Source organism: Synchiropus splendidus, chromosome 3 (assembly GCF_027744825.2).
Source record: "Synchiropus splendidus isolate RoL2022-P1 chromosome 3, RoL_Sspl_1.0, whole genome shotgun sequence".
NCBI classification, from domain to species: domain Eukaryota; kingdom Metazoa; phylum Chordata; class Actinopteri; order Syngnathiformes; family Callionymidae; genus Synchiropus; species Synchiropus splendidus.
Genome location: NC_071336.1, coordinates 5,977,714 through 6,002,310, shown reverse-complemented (window position 1 = coordinate 6,002,310; position 24,597 = coordinate 5,977,714). Strand labels below are relative to the sequence as shown.

At 44.5% G+C, this 24,597-nt stretch overlaps 2 protein-coding genes across 2 annotated transcripts; both read left to right on the top strand.

The window, feature by feature from the left end:
* Positions 1-4,103: 4,103 nt before the first annotated feature.
* Positions 4,104-9,392, top strand: LOC128755878 (G-protein coupled receptor 26-like). The gene is made up of 3 exons (XM_053859966.1): positions 4,104-5,234; positions 5,313-5,426; positions 6,746-9,392. Exons 1-3 carry the CDS (start codon positions 4,561-4,563, stop codon positions 6,981-6,983), a joined length of 1,026 nt encoding a protein of 341 aa, XP_053715941.1. The 5' UTR covers positions 4,104-4,560; the 3' UTR covers positions 6,984-9,392.
* Positions 9,393-10,936: 1,544 nt separating this feature from the next.
* Positions 10,937-21,842, top strand: LOC128755725 (carboxypeptidase Z-like). The gene is made up of 11 exons (XM_053859667.1): positions 10,937-11,211; positions 12,020-12,049; positions 13,509-13,883; positions 15,707-15,931; positions 15,988-16,217; positions 17,889-18,050; positions 18,140-18,298; positions 19,082-19,217; positions 19,305-19,444; positions 20,508-20,607; positions 21,344-21,842. Exons 1-11 carry the CDS (start codon positions 11,112-11,114, stop codon positions 21,694-21,696), a joined length of 2,010 nt encoding a protein of 669 aa, XP_053715642.1. The 5' UTR covers positions 10,937-11,111; the 3' UTR covers positions 21,697-21,842.
* The last annotated feature ends 2,755 nt before the right edge of the window (positions 21,843-24,597 follow it).

Here is a 24,597-nt window from a genome sequence, read left to right as displayed (position 1 = left end):
TCTGAAGATGATAGTGGGATGTGTAAATCTGTTGACAGTCATCATGTACTGTGTCTGGCATCAGAAATTAGGAGCTGTACAGTACAGTGCCACTGGAAATCTTCACAGCCCTCGTGATAAAATATGAGTCAACCCTGAAGATTGTCTGTGTGTGGTGCTCCAAGAGTACATTGTCACATTGTAAGGTGTGTGTAGGAGGCCCATCTGCCACAGCAGCAGAAACACGGTAAACACAATCCTGAAGAGCTCTACAGAGCTGGAGGTTCTTGACGTCATGTCTGCTGAAGGTAAACATGCCGGGCCATAATCGCAGACTGAAGATGCTTGCTGTTTGTGTGTTGATACTTGTTGATACTTTATCTGATGCTAGATTCGCGCTTGGCCTTGTTCCTGTATTGACCTGTTGCAGATGTATCAGTGGTACTGCGCAAATGTGTTAAACTCAGCAGTACCAAAGGGTTTTACTGCTGAGTTCTTCCCTGCCCTCACACTGCAGTTTTACAGTTTTCACATGAGGGTGGATGAATACATAGCATAATATAGGTTCAGCTATCTTACAGTATAATTTGGCAGTCGAGGACAGTGCCTCTGGATTGGCAGACTGGGGTGGTGGTCCCCCTGTTTAAGAAGGGGGACCGGAGGGTGTGTTCCAACTACAGGGGGATCACACTCCTCAGCCTCCCTGGAAAGGTCTATTCCAGGGTACTAGAGAGGAGACTTCGGCCAATAGTCGAACCTCGGATCCAGGAGGAAGAGTGTGGTTTTCGTCCTGGTCGTGGAACACTGGACCAGCTCTATACCCTCCATCAGGTGCTCGAGGGTTGATGGGAGTTCGCCCAACCAGTCCACATGTGCTTTGTGGATCGGGAGAAGGCGTTTGACCGTGTCCCTCGCGATGTTCTGTGGGGGGTGCTCCGGGAATATGGGGTACGGGGCCCTCTGTTAGGGGCTGTCCGGTCCCTGTATGACCGGAGCAGGCCCTTTGTCACCGGTTCTGTTCATCACTTCCGGTTCGGGAACCACAGAATTTCATCTCTGCTATCTGCGGACGATGTTGTTCTGCTGGCCTCATCGGACCGGGACCTTCAGCATGCGCTGGGGCGGTTTGCAGCCGAGTGTGAAGCGGCCGGGATGAGGATCAGTACCTCCAAGTCTGAGGCCATGGTTCTCGACCGGAATAAGGTGGTTTGCCAGGTCGGTGGAGAGTTCTTGCCCCAAGTGGTGGAGTTTAAGTATCTTGGGGTCTTGTTCTCGAGTGAGGGAAAAGGGGAGCGTGAGATTGATAGACGGGTTGGTGCAGCGGCAGCAGTGATCCGGTCGCTGTATCGGACCGTCGTGGTGAAGAGGGAGCTGAGTCACAAGACGAAGCTCTCGATTTACCGATTGATCTACGTTCCCACCCTCACCTATGGTCACGAGCTTTGGGTCATGACCGAAAGGATGAGATCGCGGATACAAGCGGCTGAGATGAGTTTCCTCCGCAGGGTGGCTGGGCGCACCCTTAGAGATAGGGTGAGGAGTTCGGTCATCCACATCGCGAGGAACCAGTTGAGGTGGCTCGGCCATCTGATCTGGACGCCTCCCTGGCGAGGTGTTCCGGGCATGTCCTACCAGGAGGAGACCTCGGGGAAGACCCAGGACTCGCTGGAGAGATTATGTCTCCGGTCTGGCCTGGGAACGCCTCGGGATCCCCCGGGAGGAGCTGGAGGAGGTTTGTGCGGACCGGGAAGTTTGGGCTTCCCTGCTCCGAATGCTGCCTCCGCGACCCGACCCCGGATAAGCGGTAGAAGAAGGTGAAGGTGAAGGTAGATTAAGATAACAGCTGGTTTACCAGGACGCTGTACCACCACCATCTCAGACTTCAGGCACCTTTCCCCAGCTTGGCCTCCTAGGCAATCTATCACTTCAATAGCTTGATAGTGGAGTCAGGACGAGTGAAGTGATCATGACCCTCAGAAAAAAGTTTTTAGTCATGCTGTAGAGGAAATATTCTTAAAGCATTCCTTGTTAATGTTCTGTCTAGGGGCATCATGTTCTTCGTGACCCTACGGAGTGCTGTGACTCAGATCCAGAACAGCCTCTTACACCAGCGGAGCTCCTCTGTGCTTTTAAGTACAGGTGCAAGCTTGTCACAGGAGCCTTCTGAGAATTCACTAGGAACACGGTAAAGCACTGTGATGTGGGGAGCACCTTGTGACCAGTGGCAGGGTCACACCTGTGTCGGACACTGACAGCTTTCATGGTGATGTCAGGAGAAAGCACCATTAATGGTGTCCTTCTCACACACGGATGAGGTGGGGCTGAGGATCAAGAGCTCTCATTACAACTATAATTTTTACTTATACAGTAGTATACATAGCACTTTATGCGGCCAAGCGCTTTACTCATGGTGCCTCTGAACATGTGACAGACCTCAGCTGGTTTTGCCTAGAGTGACACCAGCTTGGGCCTCACACAAGGCCCAGTGTGGAAGTCCACTTGAAAAATAGTGGCTATTTAATGCATCAAGAGTGAGAATGTGTTGTTTATTAAGGACTGATGAGACGGTGTGAAAGGTCTGCTGACACTGGGTTCACATTCTTTGTAAATATAGTCCGGACCAAATCACTGTAGCTTTCCACTGCTGTGCTGTGTGATGACAAAGAAGCACCTGACCTAACCAATGCATTTTATCATTTGAAATACTTTGTATTTTTTCCCTCAGGAAACAAAAACATCCTCATGCTTTTGGAATGAGCCAAACTGCTGTCGAATTGTCAGAGCTGTGTGTGCTTCAGTTTCCTCATCATCCCTCCTAAGCTATTAAAACTTTTTGCCCTGTCGTCGTGGAAACTTTCCTGTTCTCACAGCTTCCAGGACGCGCACCTGACTTATGTTGATGTGAGTCACTTTTCCATTCTATCCTGCAAATATTCAGCAGTACTTCATTGATCTGAGCGTGTGAGAGGTCAGAGTGAGACTTGTGTTCCAGTGACTGTAACTGAACAGTGAGAGTGAAGCGCACAATTATCCAGGGTCAGCTCCAGATGTCTTCAAGCGTTTGTGAGGAAACCTCATTCTGCTAATTACTCAGCTCGACAATAGAGCCGGTCTCTTTTGTGCTCGTGTGCGCGCCGGTGTGTGTTACTGCTACCTGGTTAGGTAATTCCGTGCCACTTAGAGTTTTACAGCAAGTGACACCCCATCACACCTAAAAATAGTTGTGCACTTTCCCCGAGACCAGCTGCAGCGCTCCGTCAGGGGCTTGCTGCTCCTGTTTGTTGGACTGGCTTCAATGTGAACACCAAACAACACATTGGCTTCCTCAGCGCTGTTGTCTCTTGGTGTTGCTTCATGGTCATGATCATGGCAATGGTGCCAGCCGCGGTGAAGATAATGATGATTATGATGCGTCTCAGGAGCTTCTCCTTCATTGTCCAAATGGTGATAATGATGATCACGAGCCGAAAACATGAACCACCATCCTCATGCTGAGGTATGTGACAAGGAGATCTTGATTGAATCCCTCCCACCCTCCTCCCTGCTCTAATCTTCTAATCAGTGGGAGCATAAAAAGTGGGAATGTGATACGAGATAAAAACAAGGAGTCTGACACATTACCATCCATCACTGCTCCATACGAGTCTCCATCCTCATTCTCTTCCCCTGCAAAGTAGAAACAACCAGCTTTCATTTTATTCTGAAGAATCATTGCTTTTCTGTGTCCGTCCATCCATCCATCCAGCGTTCCATCCATCCCTTGGCCAAAAAAACAAGCACGCTTATTATTATGTTTATATGATACATTATCAAAGATTGTATTTATTTATATCAGTGCTGAAAGTCGTTATCCAATAAATGATTCCGAATCTGAAATGAACAAATAATGCAATTATTTTTCTGCCCTCTATTTGAGTTTTTTTTTTTTTTTTTCTTCATGTGGGCTGTATACCATGATCCAAGGCTGAATGTGTTCTGACGTCTATAAATAATTCATTTGGGGAAAAGGATCTATCTGCCTCTCGTTGAGCACCTGGTGCCATCTGACTGAAGCGTCTCCAATTATCCAGCAGCAGCAGCAGCAGCAGCAGCCTACTAGTCAGTGCGCCTGTCGGCTTCGTATTCACAGTCGTTCAGAGCGAAAGTCTCGTTTCCACACACCTCAGCACACAAGGGGGTCATTTCGACGTCGCTGCAGGACATTTTACGCATGGGTTTGAAGACTAAAACACTCAAAGTAACCAGATTTAGCGACGACCCTGAGTTTGCTCGTGTCGTGGAGGTAGAGTTCTTTAATTCGTCTTCCGCCGGTGAGTGAGAAGTTCCACGATTGGATCGCCCGAGCGCCGCGTAAAAGCGGCGGAGAGACAGAACACGCGCCGCCGACCCGTGTACGCCTCTCGAGGGTCGATGGGAGGCAAAGAGCCAATGTGAGCCGGGGCATGGTGGCCAGGGCTAGCACGCTGGACAGTTCCTGGAAGTCGCCGAGGACGAGGGCTCTCCGGAGTGATGCGTTCTTGGATGAGACTTGAACGCGCGGCGATGGCTACTCTTTGCGTTGTTGGCCACTTCCAGTGAGATATGGACTTTGCAGAAATCATCTTCTCTTTGTTCATCGTCGTGGTTGCCGTCGTGTCGCTGCTGTCCAACTTGCTGGTGCTGTTATGTTTCGTCCACAGCAGCGAGATACGCAGGCAGGTACCTGGCGTGTTTACCATGAACCTGTCGTTCTGCAACATTCTCATCACCGTCCTCAACATGCCAGCCACATTTGTGGGGATCGTTCGGAACCAGCAGCCGTTCGGGGACTGTCTGTGCCACATACTGAGCTTTCTGGAGACTTTCCTGACCGCCAACACCATGTTGAGCATGGCGGCGCTCAGCATCGACCGCTGGATCGCGGTGGTCTTCCCGCTCAGTTACTCCACCAAGATGCGCTACAAGGACGCGGTGGTGATGGTGGGCTACTCCTGGCTGCACTCGTTCACCTTCTCCCTGACCGCTCTCCTCTTCTCCTGGCTGGACTACAGCCACGTCTACGCCTCGTGCACCTTACAGCCGCGCAGCCACGGAGGCGCAGACTGGCTCCAATTCACCATCTTCACCGTGGTTTTCCACGCCACCAGCTTCATACTCTCTCTGCTCATTCTGTGTTTCACCTACTTAAAAGTGCTGAAGGTGGCTAGATTTCACTGCAAGAGAATCGACATCATCACCATGCAAACTCTCTTCCTGCTTGTGGACATTCACCCAAGGTACCACGACCCGCGGCGCATCCACGGACGCGGCTCATGCAAGCGCTCGCTCACTCTGAGTTTCCTCTCTGATTTCAGTGTGAAGCAAAGATGTTTAGCGGAGCAAAAGAGGAGGAAGCAGAGAGCCACCAAGAAGATCAGCATCTTCATCGGCTCATTCGTTATCTGCTTTGCTCCCTATGTAATTACACGGTAAGTTGGACTCAAACGCATGAATAATTGATCTCACTTGAAAAGCTTGAGGGATCTTTAAGTTAAAAAAGAAGAAAGTTATAAAAACAAGACATTAGAAAGTGAGTTGCTTTCACGGATAAACGGAACTGTTCATTCAACAGTGATGCCTTTGCGGCCCTCGAATTAGGATGAGTGGGGGAAACTGTACTTAAAGAAAATTGGGTCGACTTGGATGGTATCTAGTTGATCGACTGTTTGAAAGCCCCAGATATGCAAAATGGCTCCTTGCAAAATGTGTATGGAACTTAACTTTTAGAAGCATATCCAATCAAATGAATACATTTGAGTTGTTATTGATAAGCTAAGGTGTTTTCATATACCACACAAATCATTGAAGATGGGTGTTATCATTGAAATGTTGCCACTCATATGGGTCGTCGCACGGCGTGCACTGATGTGACTTGTCCGTGACCATGTATGATGGAAGGGAACAAAATATCAGCTACTTCTATGATTTATTTCATTATAGTTTCTCACTCTGGAAAGTCACCACTTCCTCTTTTTAGAATTCAATGTTGGGAAAAGGAGATTATGGTAAATGGCTCTTACTTATGGCTCTTACCAGCAACCAAAGCGCTTTACACTAAGTCACCCATTCACCCACACATTCACACACAACACGACGCAAACACAACAGGAGTAGGGAAGGAAATGGGCACCTCTCAGTCACAGGCCGTGTCATGAAAACACAACTCTTGTTTATGCAACATGTTTGAAATCCTGCTGTAATCTGAGATGAATCATTGTCCTCCGTGTGCACTACCCAAGCCGTCCTGAAACCAGAGGAGACTATTATGGTACAGTGGCAGAGGGATGGCAGCAGCTCCACGACACATGAGACTCTTGTCACCAGATGTGATGCTGGCGATCCATCAAGTGTGTGTGTGTGTTGGTAAGAGATGCAGGGAGGAGCAAAGGGCATTAAGCGGAGAAAGTGATTGGATAATTGAACTAACCTTGTGGCTGCTTCCTCTGACTGGAAGTTAGAACAGCAGAGCTGCATCTCTGACATTCATTTGCCCCAGAAACAGCGTGGTGAAAAACACAACTAGCGTTATCATTGTTGTCCTGGCCATGTCTGACTGCAGTCTTTCATGTAGTCAGTGCTTTGTCAGGTGTGTCTGTCCCTGGGTGCTGTGATGATCCTGAACCTCACCGTCACCCACCAAGGACAGATGGGATTAGCTCGACCACTCCATTAAATTACTTGCAGACTAACTAGTAATTTACCATTGATTCACAGCCAACAATTGATTTGCCTTCTCTTTCTCCTGCAGGTTGGCTGAGCTCCTTCCCTTTGTGGACGTGGACCGCCACTGGGGCATTATCAGTAAGTGCCTGACGTACAGCAAAGCGGCATCTGACCCCTTTGCCTACTCGCTCTTACGTAAGCAGTACAAGAAAGTCATGGTTACAGTCGTCAACCGCCTGCTCCGCCGCGACCTGTATCCCTCGTCTGGTCACAACAGTTCCATGGATACAGAGAATGACTACTGTCTCCAGAGGATCAGCTAGTGTTTGAGGAGTGGACATGACGGACTCTTGCTCAATATCAAAGTGTGGAGGGACGGTAAAACCTGAGGATTTTATTGACATACAATAAAATAAGCAGGAGGAATTCATTTGGAGCATTTAAGGGGAGACGTATCTGAGACTGTGACAGCAGCTCATTCATCAGTGACAGCCCACAAAGAGTCCCTGGTTCTCCTATAGATTGCTTGAATTGCTGTGAACCACCGAGTCTTTGGTTAATGTTCAGCTCCAGGACCACAGCTCCGATTGCATCGGTTATGCTTTCACGTCTCAGATTGGTACTTAAAAGGCCTTTTGTACTGAACCAGTCTCTTCAGAACGATTGTGAAACTCCCCAGGCTGACCTTTCCGCGTCCACAATGGTTGGCTGGGGGTCGATACCCTCTGAGTGAAAGGCACCAAAGTCTCTGCCTGATCCCCAGGTCTGTCTTAGCAAGCGCCATCCTCGCCACTGCACATGCTATGTTATGTATTGTATTATGTGGTTGTGTTTCACAACTGTGTGGTGTTATGACACACTATTGATGCAAATTGTTTTCCAGAGTGATGATTCACAGCAGCCAAAAGAAAAACACACTTATCTGCAGATATTCTATTCTCTTAAAGAATGAGAAAACCAATACCAGACCTATGAACAAACACACTAGAAAACACAATATGGAATGAATCCTGCTGGCATTACCTATTATGACCTCATAATATATCGTAGTACAATACATCACAACGACAACCCAAACTTGAAACCAGTGTAACTCAACTCGGCCATGTAAACTGTAGCCCGACGGTGTGTAATGTAACAAGACAGCTTAGCTCCATGTTACGGTGGCTATTGTTGCACAGGCATTGGTAAAGAGCCTGGTGTAAGCCAAACTGTGTTGTGTAATCCACTGAAGCATGGTCTGTCTCAACAAAGTGAATTCTTGTGTGTAGAATTATCATGCTCATCCCACTATACACTGTTGCACTGTCATTACTCACAAGCCAGGAAGTAGTAACGTGTGCAAGCACAACAATACACAACTGGACACATGCCACGCCATGCAGGTTAGACCCATGAACCAGTGCAACATGACATGAGAGAAACATGGCACGGCATGTATACATAAAATAGTGTAACAACAAGCTATAACTCACCAAAACTGTTGAGTATTGAACCTGGTTTTTAAGAGGAACAATGCCAGTTCCACCCTGGCTGTGGAATTACGGACTCTTTCAAAAAGTTTCTGGAGGTTGCCTGGCAGCATGACAACGCAATGTTATACACTCCAACAATATTTAACACAAAACAACCTGATGTTTCATCACAAATCACCATATAATGAGACACAACATGACCTTTCACATAATAGTATCACACTATGTAAAGACACTGCCACGGTACTCAATAAAACAATGCACAATGCAATGCCACACAAGATTGTGTACACATAGTCTGATGTTTCTGGTCTCTCTGAAGCAACGTTCCACTGAAAGGTAAAAAACAGAAAAGCATCCAAACGTTGTGGTAGTGGAGCCTTTTCACAACCCCATATCATTCAAGCCAGCACAGTGCAATGTAGTGAAACCCAATCTAAAACAATCCAACACTATGTGACATACACCGAGTAGTGTAGATTGACACAACATAACACCGATGCTGTATGTAAAGTACATTACACATTATTATTATTGTGTGGCACAATCATACATAATGTTTGAATTGTCAGTGTCACAGAATGTCTTGAGGAAGTCAATACAATGCAGGGTTTCAGACAACAAAGCAAAGTTTTAGAAACGGCATATCACACAAACCCATGTGACACTTACTGCTCTGCTATAAAGGCAGATGCAGAGCGACAACACTGCAGCATAAACACAGAGGCGAAACTTCCACTCCACATAAGAGGCCGACACACTCTCTGAAGAGTGTGATCACATAATCGCAACATTTTGCTGACTTTTGCTGACTTTGAACATTCCAGCAGTCGTGTTTAAACATGACTCCTAATTCACTGATACGATCAGTTCAATATATCTGCTGACAATCTGAGCGCGGGGAATGTTACTGGATGTGAGATGGTAATGTATAGACAGCGTCTAGCTTAACAGCACGTTTATACCAGTGTGCTTCATTTTACAGCCAGAAGAATTTCTATGTCTATTTACATGTTCTGTATTTTGCATTGCACAGAAACAACTTGTTGTACTGTATAAGTATTTCTTAAAACCGTGAGCAACTCCATGTAGCACGGGGACGTTTTCAACTGCTCTAACAGAGTTTTGTGTTCCTGCCAGATGTGAACATGTGACTTTTATAACCAGAATCGCTGCTTTTTAATGGAAGATTCTCTGGATGTGTTTGACGCACACGTGTCGTCTTCTGTGAGCCACTTGGCAATGCGATTAGACTTTAGCGGAAAATGTGCAATAAAACTTGTCATATACGCAGCTATGATGATTATTAATCTGTGTGGTTGTTGCTGGACAATTCTTTTAGATCGCATTACATTCCATTTGCTGATTTCATTGTAAACCACTAGAGCAAATGTAGCAAATAGAAATGTCTCGGACTCAAAATGTTGGCCAATTACAACAATCAGTGGGCACCACTGGATCAACATGGATAAATTGGAAAATCAGATTTACAGCCTTGATTGTTTTTCATCAACTTAATTGCTGTGACTACGGCACTCACATGACGATGGGCTGCGAGGACAGGAGGAAAGGCCGCTGCCACTGATCTGTGATGCAGCCGAGCTTGAGACTGGTCAGAGGCTATTTTTCCCGCCTAGTGATTCTGATGTAATGTAGCCATTCAATTAATTTAAAGGCAAACTGACCGTGATTATTATCCAGGCTCTGTTAAGGACGGGCCTGAGGGAGACACTAGTGCCACGCTCTCTGTTACTCATGCAGATGGGGCAGAAGATCCACGTCCTTTGAGACATCACTGTCAAGCTGCTGGTTTGTTCACTAGCCTTCCCAGCCACTGTGAAGCATCCCAATATGTTGAAGCTAGAACCAAGATGTTAACGTTCACTCTGTAGAGATGCTAGAAACTGCTCAGTCGCCCTCTTTCAAGCGGTAGTGGCTCACTTATAGAAATAGCCAAGTATTGAAATTCAAAACAGAACATTATTCTCCATGGTGTCTGGATGCCTGCTCTGAATCGATTTCCTCCACATAACTCTGTATCGATGAATGATGTCACCAAATTGATGACTGATCATGTTTTTATTATCGTTTGTAGTACAGTTTATAGTAACCAGATTGTAAATATTAATATTTGTAATAATAAGTTCGAGATTCTCCTACTTATTTTATTCTATATTCAGGCAAAATTGGTATGCTGACTGAAATGTCCCAAGCCAAATCGAAATTGAACAATACTTATACTACTGAATCGGGCCTTGTGAACTGCATCCATTCGATGTTGGAACTCTGAATCAATACCCAGTTCTAATTCCCCGTCACTTCAGGTATGTGTTTGGGCCTTGACAAGTGGATTTTATTTCAAATGCAAGCTTTTATTCTTGATTGCCAGTCTATGTCATGATATTGTTTCTTAAATTCTCTGGAGAGGAGACCATCAGTTTGACCTCTCCTTGGGACCCACTGACAGGATGTGACGACCAAATATTTGCACAAATGTTGAAGACCTGTTGCACAATCACATTTTGGCTTGAGGTTTTCCTTCTCTGGATGAGGAGATGTTGCAACCTCTGGTCTTTTGGGCAGTGTTCTATCCGTGAGTAAATTTAACGCGACTTTCAGTTTTCATCTCAGTTTTCACAAGTTCATGCTGTTGTTTAGTTTGCTGGAGAAGATCACCTGTCTTTGATCTAACTACGGTAATATATATTAAAAAAAAAAAAACAGAAGGGGAAAATCCACAGTACTGATACCCGCTGTCTCATAAAGTAGGTCAAAATATGAGAAACCATGAGTGATTCCAAAACAACCCGCCGCCAACCTTCCATTTACAAGATGTGCAAGCGCTTGTTCGACGTCGCAGCTCTTTCTTTTGTAACTTGATATTTGACCGTAATACTTGTAATAAAAGACAGGAGCATTTGCGAAGACGTGGGGATCTCATGCACGTAGACGCGCACATCGCGGTGCCACATCGATATGGAGCGAAAAGCCCCGGCCAAGAGCAAGGTGATTTTACTTCTGCTGCTCATTCCTCCCGTGTTTTCTTCACCCCGAAGATGTGACCCTGGATCGCGAGGTAAACTTGTCTCTTTTTCCATCCCGTGTTAAGTCAAACTTCAACGCCAGAGTTTCGACGCAGGAACCTGCTGTGAAGTTAACACGCTCTGCTCAGCACGTTTCATTTTCAATCTCACTACAGCTGAAAACAGCTGTAACTAAACAGCTGCCCCAGTCATGTACTGAGCACGGATCGATTTACTTATATGTGAGCACGAGCATACTTTCCAACACACACTGACGTGCATGCGCACCAAAATCCAAACCTTTACACACTCGCATACCTGTTATAAAGTACGCTGCACACTCAGATTTCCACTGTTACTAGCCCACAAAACCACATACTTGCACACACCAAAGGAAGGATAGAACAGGACTGAGCTTCATACTAACGGATTACACCACTACACACCCACAAACGTCAGTGGCTTCTAGACACGTGTAACCACACTAAAGACATAACGACACGACGATACACAAACTCAGACTTGCATAAGAACACTACTTTATTTACCATCAATAGAGTACACACATTGTCACACCCACACATGAGCACACACTGACACTGTCGCACCTTAACACGCACCTGCACATGTACAAACCAGCACATCATCACACAGATCGAATCAAATGCATAGATATATTGTATTCCCCACATGAGCACACACGCGTACGCATGGTTCGGTACAGGCCACTCTTGACACACATCGAATGGAGTTCCTCCCTGATGTCCTCCCAATAAAGGATAGTATGGAGTTGTCATTTGTCCTGATCTGGATCATGAGTAGTTTACTCATGTGCTTCGGCTGTGTTTGCGTGTTTTGCAGGATTCTGCAGGGTGACTGTGGCAGACAAACGTGAGTACAGCGCTTCATACTACCAAACACCCTGTGGGACCAAAGGGTAGGAATCAAGAATGCAAGGTGTAAATATTATCCTAATTAACAATGATATTCAGTCATGACTGTAATATGAATGGGACAAGATGAAGTAATAACAAATAAGCTGCTGGTATTTTGGCCTGGGTTCATGGACACAGTCAGGGATGCACTGTTTGTGCTCTATTTTGTGATGCCTCCCTCACTGTCACGGTAATAGAAGTGAGTCACACACTGCAGCAGAATTAAAGAGCCTTTTAATACGGCTCTTTAATTCTGCATTTTAATAAGGTTGCAGTAGTTGTCTAGTGTTGCGAGGGTGTGTTAGTTTGTCTGTAGTCAAAAAGCTAATAAATAGTCTGTTTTGGCCATTTATAGCTGCTGCAGTCACAGATGTTTACGCCCATGTTTTGATGGGAGTGGCACTCACGCGCCCAATGTATCATTGGGTCAAAGTGAATGAAAGTATGAAAGTAGGGTTGGCCCGGATGATCTTTTGACGTGATACATTATATAAACTGAAACTTCAAACTTCCTCAAGATCAGGGCGCTTTCAAGCAGTCATCCCATCAGTTCAAACCGCTCAGCTTAGTCCAGCTTTGTGTCTCATCATTAGCCGCCCACTCATATTCACCAGACCAGCTTTAGAGTCCTGTTTTTGTGAATAATCAGTGGTGTAAAAAAACGCTTTTAAAACAGTGTGAGGACTCATATAAATAAAGCGACACTCATACAGCACAGTTTATAATTAATTAAATGTACTGTTTAAATGCAAACAAGCGAGGTGGCGATGTGACTTTAAGTACAGAGTAGAGGGAGATCGTGACTCTGTTCTTTACTCTGTTTAGACTACTAAACAAAGTGGTGACCCTTCTTAATTATTTGCTTTAAAAAAAAAAAAGGCCAAACAATTTTGCTGTTTGGCTTTTGGCTTTTGTGTCTGCCAGTCAATGATGATGGGTGAGAACCAATAGCTTTCTGCTTCTGGCTCCGGTCTCTGTTCTGGTTCAGAGTGACCAAGTGAATTTCTCAGCTCAGACCCTTCCCCGGTGGTCATATTACTGGGGCCCACTGCATTATTGGACAGGAAGCATGTGCACAGATTTAGAGCTGCTTATCCTCATCTTTGCCGTATAAATGACCCCAGGCTGTGTAGAAAGCGATGATGAAGCCCTTCGATCAGAGAGACAGTGCACAGGGTGAGCTCATCAGTTTGACCTCACTTAAGCCCGAAAGCTACAGAGCCGGCGTGCGTATTTTTAGATGATCAATGGCAATATAAAATATTCAGGTTTTAATTTCCACAGCGTGTTTGGGCCTTCGTGATGGAAGACATGTCAGAGGACAAGATATAGGACTGATAAAGTCAAGGTTGAATTGACTGGCTTTTTGCGCTGCATTCAGGGTGCAGATGGCATGTTGAATACTTCTCTTACAGCCAAGTGCACAGAGATGATGCTGTCGTACTGCGACGACATGCCCTATGCTCACACCATGTTTCCCAACATCCTGGGCCACAAGACCTGGGAGGAAGCGGAGCAGGGAGCAGAGTACCTGTTGATGAGTGTGGCGGAGTCTCTTCTGCAAGGCCAGTGCAACCCTGAGATCAGGATGCTGGGCTGCTCCGTGTTGGCCCCGCGCTGCGAGAGAGGCACGGTGCTGAAGCCGTGCCGCTACGCTTGTGAGGCCGTGCAGAGGCGATGCAGTCACGCGTTTGAGAAGATCTCCATGGCCTGGCCCTACTTCCTGGACTGTGACCGTTTCTATGGCAGCCATGAGGAGGGCTGTTACGACCCTCTGGAGGGCCTCCAAGGTGAGGACCATTAGGTTTTATAAATATCATCCTGGACTTGATATATGACACACTAAGACAGTTTGAGAGCAGCTGTCTCCCTCTACACACATCTGGCCTGCATACATCTGGCTGAAAATAACACCCTGAACTCTTCACACAAGCTGTCTGTTCCTCTTCCTCCTTTTTTGTTGTTTAATCATTTTTGGATCCCCGACAGAAGACACAAATTTCTTCCGCACAACTTTTAAGAAAAGAGGGTCAGCACTGTAGAACTGACGTGTGGTTTAAATCAACAATTGGAAGCTACTAAATGCGTCTGGAGGCTTGTTTGCCACAATGACAGTAAGATCTTCGTCTGAGGAGCTAGTCCAGTTTTCCGCGACAGAGGAAGACACCAGCGCCACCCAGTGTCCGCAGGGCTAACAACATTAGTCATCACCGACAGTTGGAACCTACTGAAATGTTGAACCCGAACTCGAACTCTTAAACCTCTGGCACTCTGACAAAATAACTTGCTATAATCGTGGACGCATAAGTGTGGCATTCTTTGCTAAAACAAAAAAAGGTGGAAGCATTGCATGTCGACGCCGAAGTGCAAGTCATCAGTGTTGTGAACAAATGGATTCAATAGTGTAGAATTGACGTTATTAACCTCATAAACTGCTCCCATTTTCACACCACTGTGCTCAAGGGACAGTGAAACTGCAGTGTTCCGTATTTCAACAGGCTCAATACCAAGCCAGCAGTTACGTAGCCATAGTTCCAGACTTCTATTAATAGAAAATGCGTCATGAGAGAGATAGTAACTGAGCCTGGCTGCGCAATCGTTCGCCCCTAAACACCTGCCTTTAGGTTGAAACTAAAATGAGAGCCACGGTTTCCCATGAGGTCTCAATATTTCAACAGGAAAGGACGTTTACAGTTTTAAACTCAACATATATATAACTTCATGTTCAGTTTTGGATTACATTTCTTAAAAATCATGGTTGTGATGGAAGTCTTTGCTTCTTGAAATCTTTCATATCATGGACAGTCGCTTGGAAAAATGACTCTCCAACTTCCATGTGATTCCCAAAACTTTAATGTGCATCAAAAAACAGGATACACTCTTCATCGGCTGTTCTTTTCTTCATTCCTCCCCTAGTTTTTCCTTTTAATTTGGCATCAGAGTGTGACGTTGACACATTTTTCTCACTGTTGTTAGATATTTAGATAATTCCATATTTACAAACACGTCGCCACACTTTCAGAAAATCGAGATTTTTGTGAACACTGTACAAAATGATTTTATCAGTGGGCCATGACAAATATTACATTATGTATATTTTTAATGTAATGTAATCAGAGCTGGGTGGGTCAGGTCACTTTGATTTTCTGCTGGCATCTATCCATGCTGCAAAACATGAACATGCAAATTGAAAAAGGTGTTTCTCCAAATGAAATTCCCCAACAATATTGTAAATTGCATGCAGTCCAATGTGTATCTTTCCGTTAGCGACAGTAGTTAAAATGTAAGAAGCGTTCATCTGCGTATTATGAAGCTTGAGTCTTTCAAATGACCATAATGTGAAGTTATCCCACATTCTCGCTCACTAGTTTCTTTCTCTTTTTGCTTCTGCTTTTGCTTTGAAAGCAGCTTGATGTCATACATTCCATCAGGGTGTGGAGCTGCTGATGGTTTCTAGTGTCAAACCCCAAAAATAACAGCAGATCCAAATGATTCTGAAGCCTCGTGGACCTGCTGAAACACTACACGGGACACCGACATTCCACGTCTTGTTTTGAGAACTTGTTAATACAGTTCAGACTTTTACTTTTGGTTTACTTCATGTTCTCCACAGGCCAGAATGATGAAGAAATGAATGACTTTGTAGAAACTCCACCAGAAAGACTTGCGACCTCCATCCAGTTCAGATATCACTCCAACGACGAGATGAACAGCATCTTGAAGAAAGTTGAGAGTCAGTGTTCAGATGTCTCCAGGACGTACAGTATCGGGCGCAGCGCGGAGGGAAGAGATCTGCTGGTCATCGAGTTCTCCAATAATCCAGGACAACACGACCTACGTAAGTCCCCGAGTCTGTCATCTTCTGATCTGGTGATTTGACATGTGGTCCTTCAGTGGAGCCGGAGATGAAGTACATCGCGAACATGCATGGAAATGAGGTCCTGGGTCGTCAGATTCTCATCTATTTGGCCCAGTATCTTTGCTCCGAGTACCTCATGGGAAACGAGCACATCCAGATGATCGTCAACACCACCAGAATCCACATTCTGCCTTCTATGAACCCTGACGGGTACGAGGTGGCCGTCTCTGGACTCAGGGACAGTAACTACGGCGACGAGGAGGAGGTCAGTTCAGACCACAGTCTTCCCCAAACTCAATCCTCATTTGATTTGCCACTGCAGTATTGACCTTCCTCTGGTCTGGTGCATGAGCTTTGGTGAGGTCACAAGTGAGTGACTAAAACAGCGTTCAGACAATAGAACACATCTTTTACTACCACATGCATTGAAGAGGCAGTGATGAATGTGACTTGATCCCTACAAACATGTTCAGTAGTAGATGTGTCCATGCCACTGGTCTGAACTGCAACAACTGGAAATGTGAGAGTTTAAATGAAAGTGCCAACTTTAAGTTAAGAAGTAGTAACACATCGCATTCAAAGGCAATTGACTGATGACACAGGTGCCCTATTGGTGGGCCCTGCTTCACTCCACTCCCACGCAGGCTCTATGCCAAGTTGGAGAATTAGTCATCAAAACCTATTTTCTGAAAAACACTGATATCGCATTGGGTTCTGATCACCTTCTCAGGTGGTACCTACTTATCATCTGCGTTACAACAGGGGGAAACTCAGGGTTTGCGTGGCACTACACTGGAAAGGATACAAGGATGGAGCTGACCTGCAGGGAGTTCATCATTAGCTGAGTTGCTCTGGTACAGCTGCACTGCAGAGTTCCCGCCACAAGAAAGCCACAGCCACTTGTTTGGAGCAGAAGGAGTAAAGCAGGAAATGGCCCTTCAAAATAACAGACTGAAGCAGGCTACTATACACTGCAGTGGGTGTACTGTAAATACTTGTGTATCACATACTCGCAGACACTAGTGTGTGTAGTCTGATTGACTTGCATTAATATTGTTCACAGCACGGCAAAAATAACGGTGCACCACGGCGCGCCATGACTTGGCTTGTGAGCTAGGGGTTAGATTACATTATTAATCCCTAGATTGGAAATGACAGGTCTCATAGTGTGCATAACTGATGCTGGCAATCTGGTCGTTGGGTTGCTGTTTGTTTATTTATTTTTCAGGGTTTTTTTTTATCTTTGGTGGCTGAGCTTCATGATAAAGATTAAATAAATGTGTTTTTAGTTTTGTCTGTCCTGTTAGTTGTGACCTTCTATGTCACATGCTGCAACATGTGTATAGTCCGGCCCAACTACGACCCCATCAGATTCAGAATGTTGAAAGGCAATGACCTCTTCCCCTGATACTAAATTGGTTAGGGGAATTTGTCAGTGGCAGGACTTGAAATGAAATATAAATCCCAAGAGATTCATAAACCAACAAGTTTCATGTAATTGAATTTGACTTGACTTTTAAACAATCCAAAACTGGTGTTTACGCAACAGTGTTCTGAAGTTTTATGATTCATTGATACACTCAGTTCCAACCATGATGACAGATCCAGCTCTCTTCTACACCTGTCTTCTGTCTTGGCGCTGTTGATCGGCCACCCTCTCATTGGCAACTTGAATACATTTTCACGTCTCGTTGGGGCAGTCATGTTAATAAGTCATGGAACAACGTTAATGTTTCAGTGTCTATTTTGAAATCAATATTGAAAATGAGTTGTCACCAGTCTTACCCTCCTGTGGCACAGTGGTACTTGACATAAATGATGCATGTCATGCGATTATTTCAAATTGAACGTGCCCTGATTATCGTCTTAAACTAGTTCAAAATAGATGGATAGGTTTTCTGTCATGACCTGAAGCCAGTGTGTGTGGTTTCCTCAGGGATACAGATACAACAACTGGAACATCGGTCGCACTAATGTTCAGAACATAGACCTCAACAGGAATTTCCCAGATCTGACATCGATAGTCTATAGTCGACGTAGACAGAGGCGCTTCCGCACCGACCACATCCCAATCCCAGATTACTACTGGTTTGGTAAGGTACAGTAAGAAGCCCTGTTTACATTTGCTTTCAACAATCCAGACCACATGTTGGGTTTCTGCTGTTGCTGAAGAGGCTTTGAATCCAGGTGGCTCCTGAGACGTATGCTGTGATGAAGTGGATCCGGTCCATCCCTTTTGTGCTGTCGGCGAGCTTCCATGGAGGAGATCTTGTGGTATCATACCCGTACGACCTGTCGAAACACCCGCTGGAGCGCAACATGTTCTCTCCGGCGCCAGACAACCAGGTTAAAATCACTTCACATTCGAACTGATTCACTCAGAAGTTTTTCATAGGGGTGGCCAGACGGGGCCACTTAAAATCTTGGGGTGACACAACAGAATTAAAAGCTAAAAGCACGACTGGTGGGTGGGGTGGCCAGCAGATTTATATGGTGGCGCCACTGCTCAGAACAGACTGACCGGTACAATATATGACAGAAGACAGCACAATCCTTTCAAAGGCGACTAACAAATTCATAATTTATGCCAGTACCAAATAGAGCACAAGAAGGTAGAGTGTAATCTGAACTATCCAAATAGCCTTGCATTTTACGTCTAGGGTTTTTGACTTTATGTTAAAGAATTGTTATGTTAAAAATGATTATTGGTGTGAATCTCATGTTCATGGAACCTTTCTTTTACTCTAAAATATTGGTGGCTCTGTTATTATTAATAATTCGGCTGAAAGGACATTGCTACTACCCTACATCCATTTTATTACACATAAATAGAAATGTGTAAGTAATGCAAGACAGGACTTTATACTTTTTACTGACCATTTATGAAGAATACATTAAATTACGATAACATATGTAACTGAAGTCTTTTTTCTTACTTTCATAATTTAATTATACATTCTTAAAATATATAATTATATAATAAGGATGGTATTCATGTTTAGCATTGAGGGTGTAAGTTGAACGTTTGATAAACTAATTTTATTCGACTTGAAAACCAAACGTAGACACGGAAATAATTAACACTATGAACACTCGTGTGTAAGAACATTGTTCCTTTATCTTTCTCAGGTCTTTAAGTTTCTTGCTAAAACTTACGCTACGACCCACGAGACTATGTCCAATGAAAACGCCCAGTGTGGATCATCCCGATCAATAAGCGAGAAAGGGACCGTGAATGGAGCCCAATGGTTCAGCATCGCTGGAGGTAATGGTCGAATTCGACCACGAGGGGTCAGTAGTAATCCAATTTCAATGCAAGAAATCCGCGAGCTCTTTTCTTCTGTCTGCAAAGGGATGCAGGACTTCAACTACCTCCATACCAACTGCATGGAGCTGACGGTGGAGCTGGGATGTGATAAATTCCCCCCTGAGGAGGATTTGTTCATCGCCTGGCAAGAGAACCATGAAGCACTGATCTCGTTCATTGAAGCAGTAAGATGACTGGAGTTATGCGAGGCATTGTTTTTATTAGAAGTCTTGACGTCCAGAAAAAAAACAGTGGTGCCGAAAAATGTCTGCATTTATAGTTGAGGAACGTATGTTCCATAAAAACACAGGGCTACAACATCTACTACAGTTAAAAAGTAAAACCTTGTGATTCTCAAAAATCTTCTAATTATTTTTATTATTGTTGTTGTTATTGTTTTTGATGACCAATTACACGACAATGAAAGTGTATATGATTTTGCCTTATTGTATGTACTATACAAATCTTAATTCAACCTTTGCTTAGGATCTTCCCATTTTCTAGATCAGAAATAGTGAAATACTTAAGTGTTCATGTGTGGGTACTAGCAGCTTCCTGAAATGAACAATAGTGCCTATCCTGTCTTTATAGATGCATTCTATAAAATAGCATGCAAAGCATAGCAAAGAATACCTGCTGAACACAAATTTAAAGCAGTAGAAAATCTGTTACTGAATTCAAGTATGAAACACCATAATTAATAAGAAATATTGGAATAACATTGTATATTCAAAAATGTATATTCATTCAAATAAAAACATAATTCCAGAAATGTAAAAAATAAAAATACACAATCGAAAAACGATTATTAAGCTCACGTTCATTACTTGAGGCTGGAATACAACTAGCAGGGTCACTACTTTGAAAGTTGCCTTTTGGTTTGTCTGTCTTTTTCTGTCTTTTTAAATGCAATGACAGTTTTCTGCGATTCGGGTCATGCAGGTTTACTCTACCCATTACCAAAAGTATTGTTTGAAATTGTTATTGGAAATGCGTTTTTCTGCTACGTCTGTAGTTGTGTTTGAACATTTTAAGCTCTAGATGGCAGAGTCCGCTTGTTGTGCAGCTGGCACTGCTATTGTTGCTGCATGTACTACTTGTGTACTTGGGTTTTCAGTAAGTGTGCTTATATATATATATATATATATATATATATATATATATATATATATATATATATATATATATATATATATATATATATACTGTAAATAGCACAGCTGATGGTTGTTGTGTTTCCTTGTTAAGGTTCACCAAGGAATCAAGGGCATCGTCACCAACGAACACGGAGATCCAATTAAAGGAGCGCGAATAGCGGTGCAAAGAGTCCGACATGACATCACAACAAGTAATGATGGATTGTAGACACTGTAGTAAAAGTACTCTTCCATATACAGGTCCACTCAACCGCATAGGCTCCACATAGACTTAGTGACTGTCAGAGACCTTTCAATGGCACAGTAAGCGTGTCACACAGGAACAACTCTAGTGAAGCACTTGGTCATAATGTTTTACCACCAAGTACTATTTGATGTCATTCAGATAATCAAGATGAGTGTGAGTATTTTGAGAACCACTCACCATAGCTGGGAACACGGGAGGTGTTGCGGTGATACCTGCTTGACATCATGGCTTCATTGATTTCATAGTAGAGAAAACATCAAAAGAGATGGTTGCTGGGAATATGCCTGTTTTATTGTACTGGAACTCCAGCATACGTGTATGTAGAATCAAACAACTATTTTGAAAGTCTCTCTCTTGGCATCCAAGAAAACCCCTCCCACTTCTGTATGTGGTTGATCTGACCTAGTGTACAAGGCCACCAGGCAGACGACAGGCTGGACTTCAGTGTGAGGACCATGGACAGCACTAAAACAGAATTATCTTACAGTCTCAAACAAGCCGGTGTTAGCTTCCACCTCAGAGACATGTTTCTTGGTTGATAAAGGCCGGAAAAGTCAAACCAGAACAGCTCAAAAGCATATAAATACTGGATATATGAGGGGATATGAACATTGTAAGCACGTTTTAACTATGAATCTCTGAAGCTCAGCTGAAATATTTGAATTTGGTTTGTTGTCTAGTTGAAACTGGAGAGTACTGGCGCCTCCTGACTCCGGGGGTCCACATCGTGTCTGCCTCGGCTCCTGGATACAAAACAGCAGTGAAGAAAGTCTACCTTCCTAGCAGCATGAACAAAGCTGGACGAGTGGATTTCATGTTGGTGAAGGAATCTTCTGGCGCCGAGATGGTGGACGAGGAGGACACCACAGCTGCTTACGAGCGCTTTGACCCTTATCACCAGTACGACCGCTACACTCAGTTGCCCCAGCTGCTCACTGAGAAGCGAGAGGAGAGAGCAGAGAAGCCCTGGTGGTGGAGCTACTTTGTCCAGTCTGGTGGGCCTGTGCCAACCTGGCTGCTCAGGCCCCAGTAATGCCCCTGCTCTCCAAAAACACAAGGACCATGTTTGTCTTCTCACTCACAGTAGTTAGAGGTGGCTTTTCAGCGATGATATAACTGATTCTACTGCACTTCAGGTTCTCTCAGCTTGATGTTCACGCCTTCAGACAATAAACTTCATGAAGCCATATGTTGCATCACACTTTGTTCTCTAAGAAACCCAGTCAGACTTATGACTTCAAAGTTTGTCTCGCTGCCGAGGACATCAGGCGCCCACTCAAGAAACACGTCACCCCAATCTTCATCGATATTCATTTTGACAGATATCCAAGAAATATTTGGGTCATGCTACAAGTCATGTCATCATCACACACGCTGGAACACATGTCCATGCAGCCTCAGTAAGACCATCAGACAGGACCCTCCCACCCCTGCCACACTGACCAACAGCTTCTTTCCCGCAGAGCCAGAGTATAACACCCGTGAACTGACTGGCCCGTCCTCAGGTTATCTCCCTTAAAACCCCTCATCACACAGGGTTAGGGTCTTCCTTTTCAAAAGTGCTTCTACTGCTTCATTTTTCATAGTTCATTGTTAGGAAACAATACAATTCAGTTGAACTGAGACTTGTTCAAGTGAGATCCCTGATGTTTTCGTGATTGGCTGTGAAACGCAAGTGCTAACTTGTTAGCATCGAGCAGAAGACAATCCAATATCTACTTTCATCCCTGAATTGAGATTAAAAATTTAAGTATAAAAGCAAAGCACCACCAGTTGTTGGTGAGACAAGTACCACATAAGACCAACAGGTAGTCAATATGGGAAATAATATTATCGCAGTGCAATTCCCTCTCATATTCCAAGTGATCACATCTCAGCCAAGTGGGGAACACTTGGGTTGAACGATTTCTCTTGGACCCCTGTCAAACTCAAATTATGGCAAAAACATCATTTCGTTTCCTAAAAACGGCTCAGTGTCAAGTCCAATTGCATCTGCGGGTTCAGTGGCAGCAATTACTGAGTGGTACATGTGCAGACAACTGCAGCGGTGGGTGATAATAAGCCACTTTCTTTGTTACAGAGCTTGAATCTCAACCAGGAACACGCGAAGCAAAGATAATGTGTCCAGTGAAGTGAGGGTGTATACCAAACTGCAGCCAACATTCTTGTGAAAAAAAAGCCTCAGCTGTGACCAGAGCGGGTCCAGCAGGGTTAAAGTGATTCTTGATCCTCAGTGTTGTCACGTCCAGCCACAATAGAGGGTCACAGTTGAGAATACAGGGAGCGTCTTTTGACATCACGGTTTTGTGTCCGGTCCCCGGGAGTGTTTATGACCTCTGAGAGACCTTTCACAGGGTCTCGGTTGTGTTGTTCTGTTGCTGGATTTAGCGTTACTTGTTCAGCGTGACGGTCAGAGGTCGGTGTGCAACAAGGCCACACAGATGTTCCAGTAGACTCTAATGATGCGCAGTGTTTGTTGACATGTTCGCCCTCAGTTTGATTGTGTTGGTTGGAATTGGTTAGTGCGTCCATTGCCCTGATACTTTCTGCTCATCAGGGGTCAAGTGTCAGATCTGTGGAGCCTGTTGGACTAGAATGATGTTCTGTTAAAAACAAAGTGAGAGGTAGGATGGGAATGAAAGAATAAAAGTGAATTCAGTCTGAAATGACGTCAGTCACAATACATACATTGTACACCTGCTGTCGCACAATTAGACGAACCGTCCTTGCAAGACATAAAAGTCATCAACTCATACAGGCTTCAGTGCACATATCATATTGACATGAGTAGATGCACATATATATGTTACGAGTTTCAGATCAATGAAAGAAGCGTTACAAAATTGTTCCTGGTCCAGCAGTCCTCACTCCCACACTAGAGTCATGGTGGATGTAGAAGGGAGACGGGAACACTTCATCTCCCAGGTATACCTGAGCTCCACCTGTAGTAACCTGGCTGCAACTACACCTGCTAACTGTGGCGGTGTACACCAGCAGTGGTGCCAGCCATGGAATAATAGTTTCTCGGTCAGTCTTCAGAAACAGAAGCTGGCACCGGCTGGAGCTACAGGCAGCAGATGAAGTGAAACATGGAGAGCAAATGAACAAGAGTGGTGTAACAAAGGGTACCAGATGTGTCCAATGTTGAGGGAGACGTCAGCCTTCCACATCACAGGTGGCTGCATAGGCGTAGCAATGGAGAATTGTTTTCCCATATGTGTGCCATTCAAAAAATGCGAGGTTGTGGTTTTATATATATATATATATATATGTGTGTGTGTGTGTGTGTGTTTGAATGCCAACATTTGCTTTAGAATAGTTATTTGATGCACGTGAGATAGTGCTGCAGACAAATTTATAGCAATCAGTACTAAATCTTATATCAATGTCAACAACTGTATAATATAGGTAAGGAGTTTTTCACATGATAAGATAAGTGTATCTAAGGGTAACAAAGGAATTGTTGACCTATTTACAGCAAGACTTCTCTAGATGATGGACTAACAGTGCAAGCTCAGCGTCAGAAGCTGTTCAAGCTGTTCCTAGTCTAGACACAGCTGAATTATGGCCAGAATAAAACATAAAGCACAATTGAAATAAGTGCTCCTGATCTTAATGCACATTACTGCGATGTCCCCTGGATAAAACAGTTAAAAGTCAGTCATGGAGAAGAGAAAGCCAGGGGGCTCTTTAGACTGGGTCCATGTCCACGATGCACTCGGCTACTTTAGCTGTCATGCAGCTACATCTTGGAGGCCTCGTTGGGTGCACTGATGCTTGGCTTAAGCCATTTAGCAGCAGCTCGGTTAACTGGAAGTGACAAAACTTCTGATTCCAGCGTGATCTTTGACTAACACCCCGGGCGTTAGAGAGGCTGTCTCTGCAGATTTCAACCTCTCACAGTCCTGCGACTGCATTGGTGGCTGACAGAAAT

Bases quoted from the DNA above. Each gene is read 5' to 3' on its own strand.
- LOC128755878 (XM_053859966.1), top strand. From the start codon at position 4,561: ATGGACTTTGCAGAAATCATCTTCTCTTTGTTCATCGTCGTGGTTGCC. The intron at 5,235-5,312 runs GTACCACGACCC...CTCTGATTTCAG, and splicing joins CTTGTGGACATTCACCCAAG to TGTGAAGCAAAGATGTTTAG. The intron at 5,427-6,745 runs GTAAGTTGGACT...TTTCTCCTGCAG, and splicing joins GCTCCCTATGTAATTACACG to GTTGGCTGAGCTCCTTCCCT.
- LOC128755725 (XM_053859667.1), top strand. From the start codon at position 11,112: ATGGAGCGAAAAGCCCCGGCCAAGAGCAAGGTGATTTTACTTCTGCTG. The intron at 13,884-15,706 runs GTGAGGACCATT...TGTTCTCCACAG, and splicing joins CCCTCTGGAGGGCCTCCAAG to GCCAGAATGATGAAGAAATG. The intron at 15,932-15,987 runs GTAAGTCCCCGA...GTGGTCCTTCAG, and splicing joins TCCAGGACAACACGACCTAC to TGGAGCCGGAGATGAAGTAC.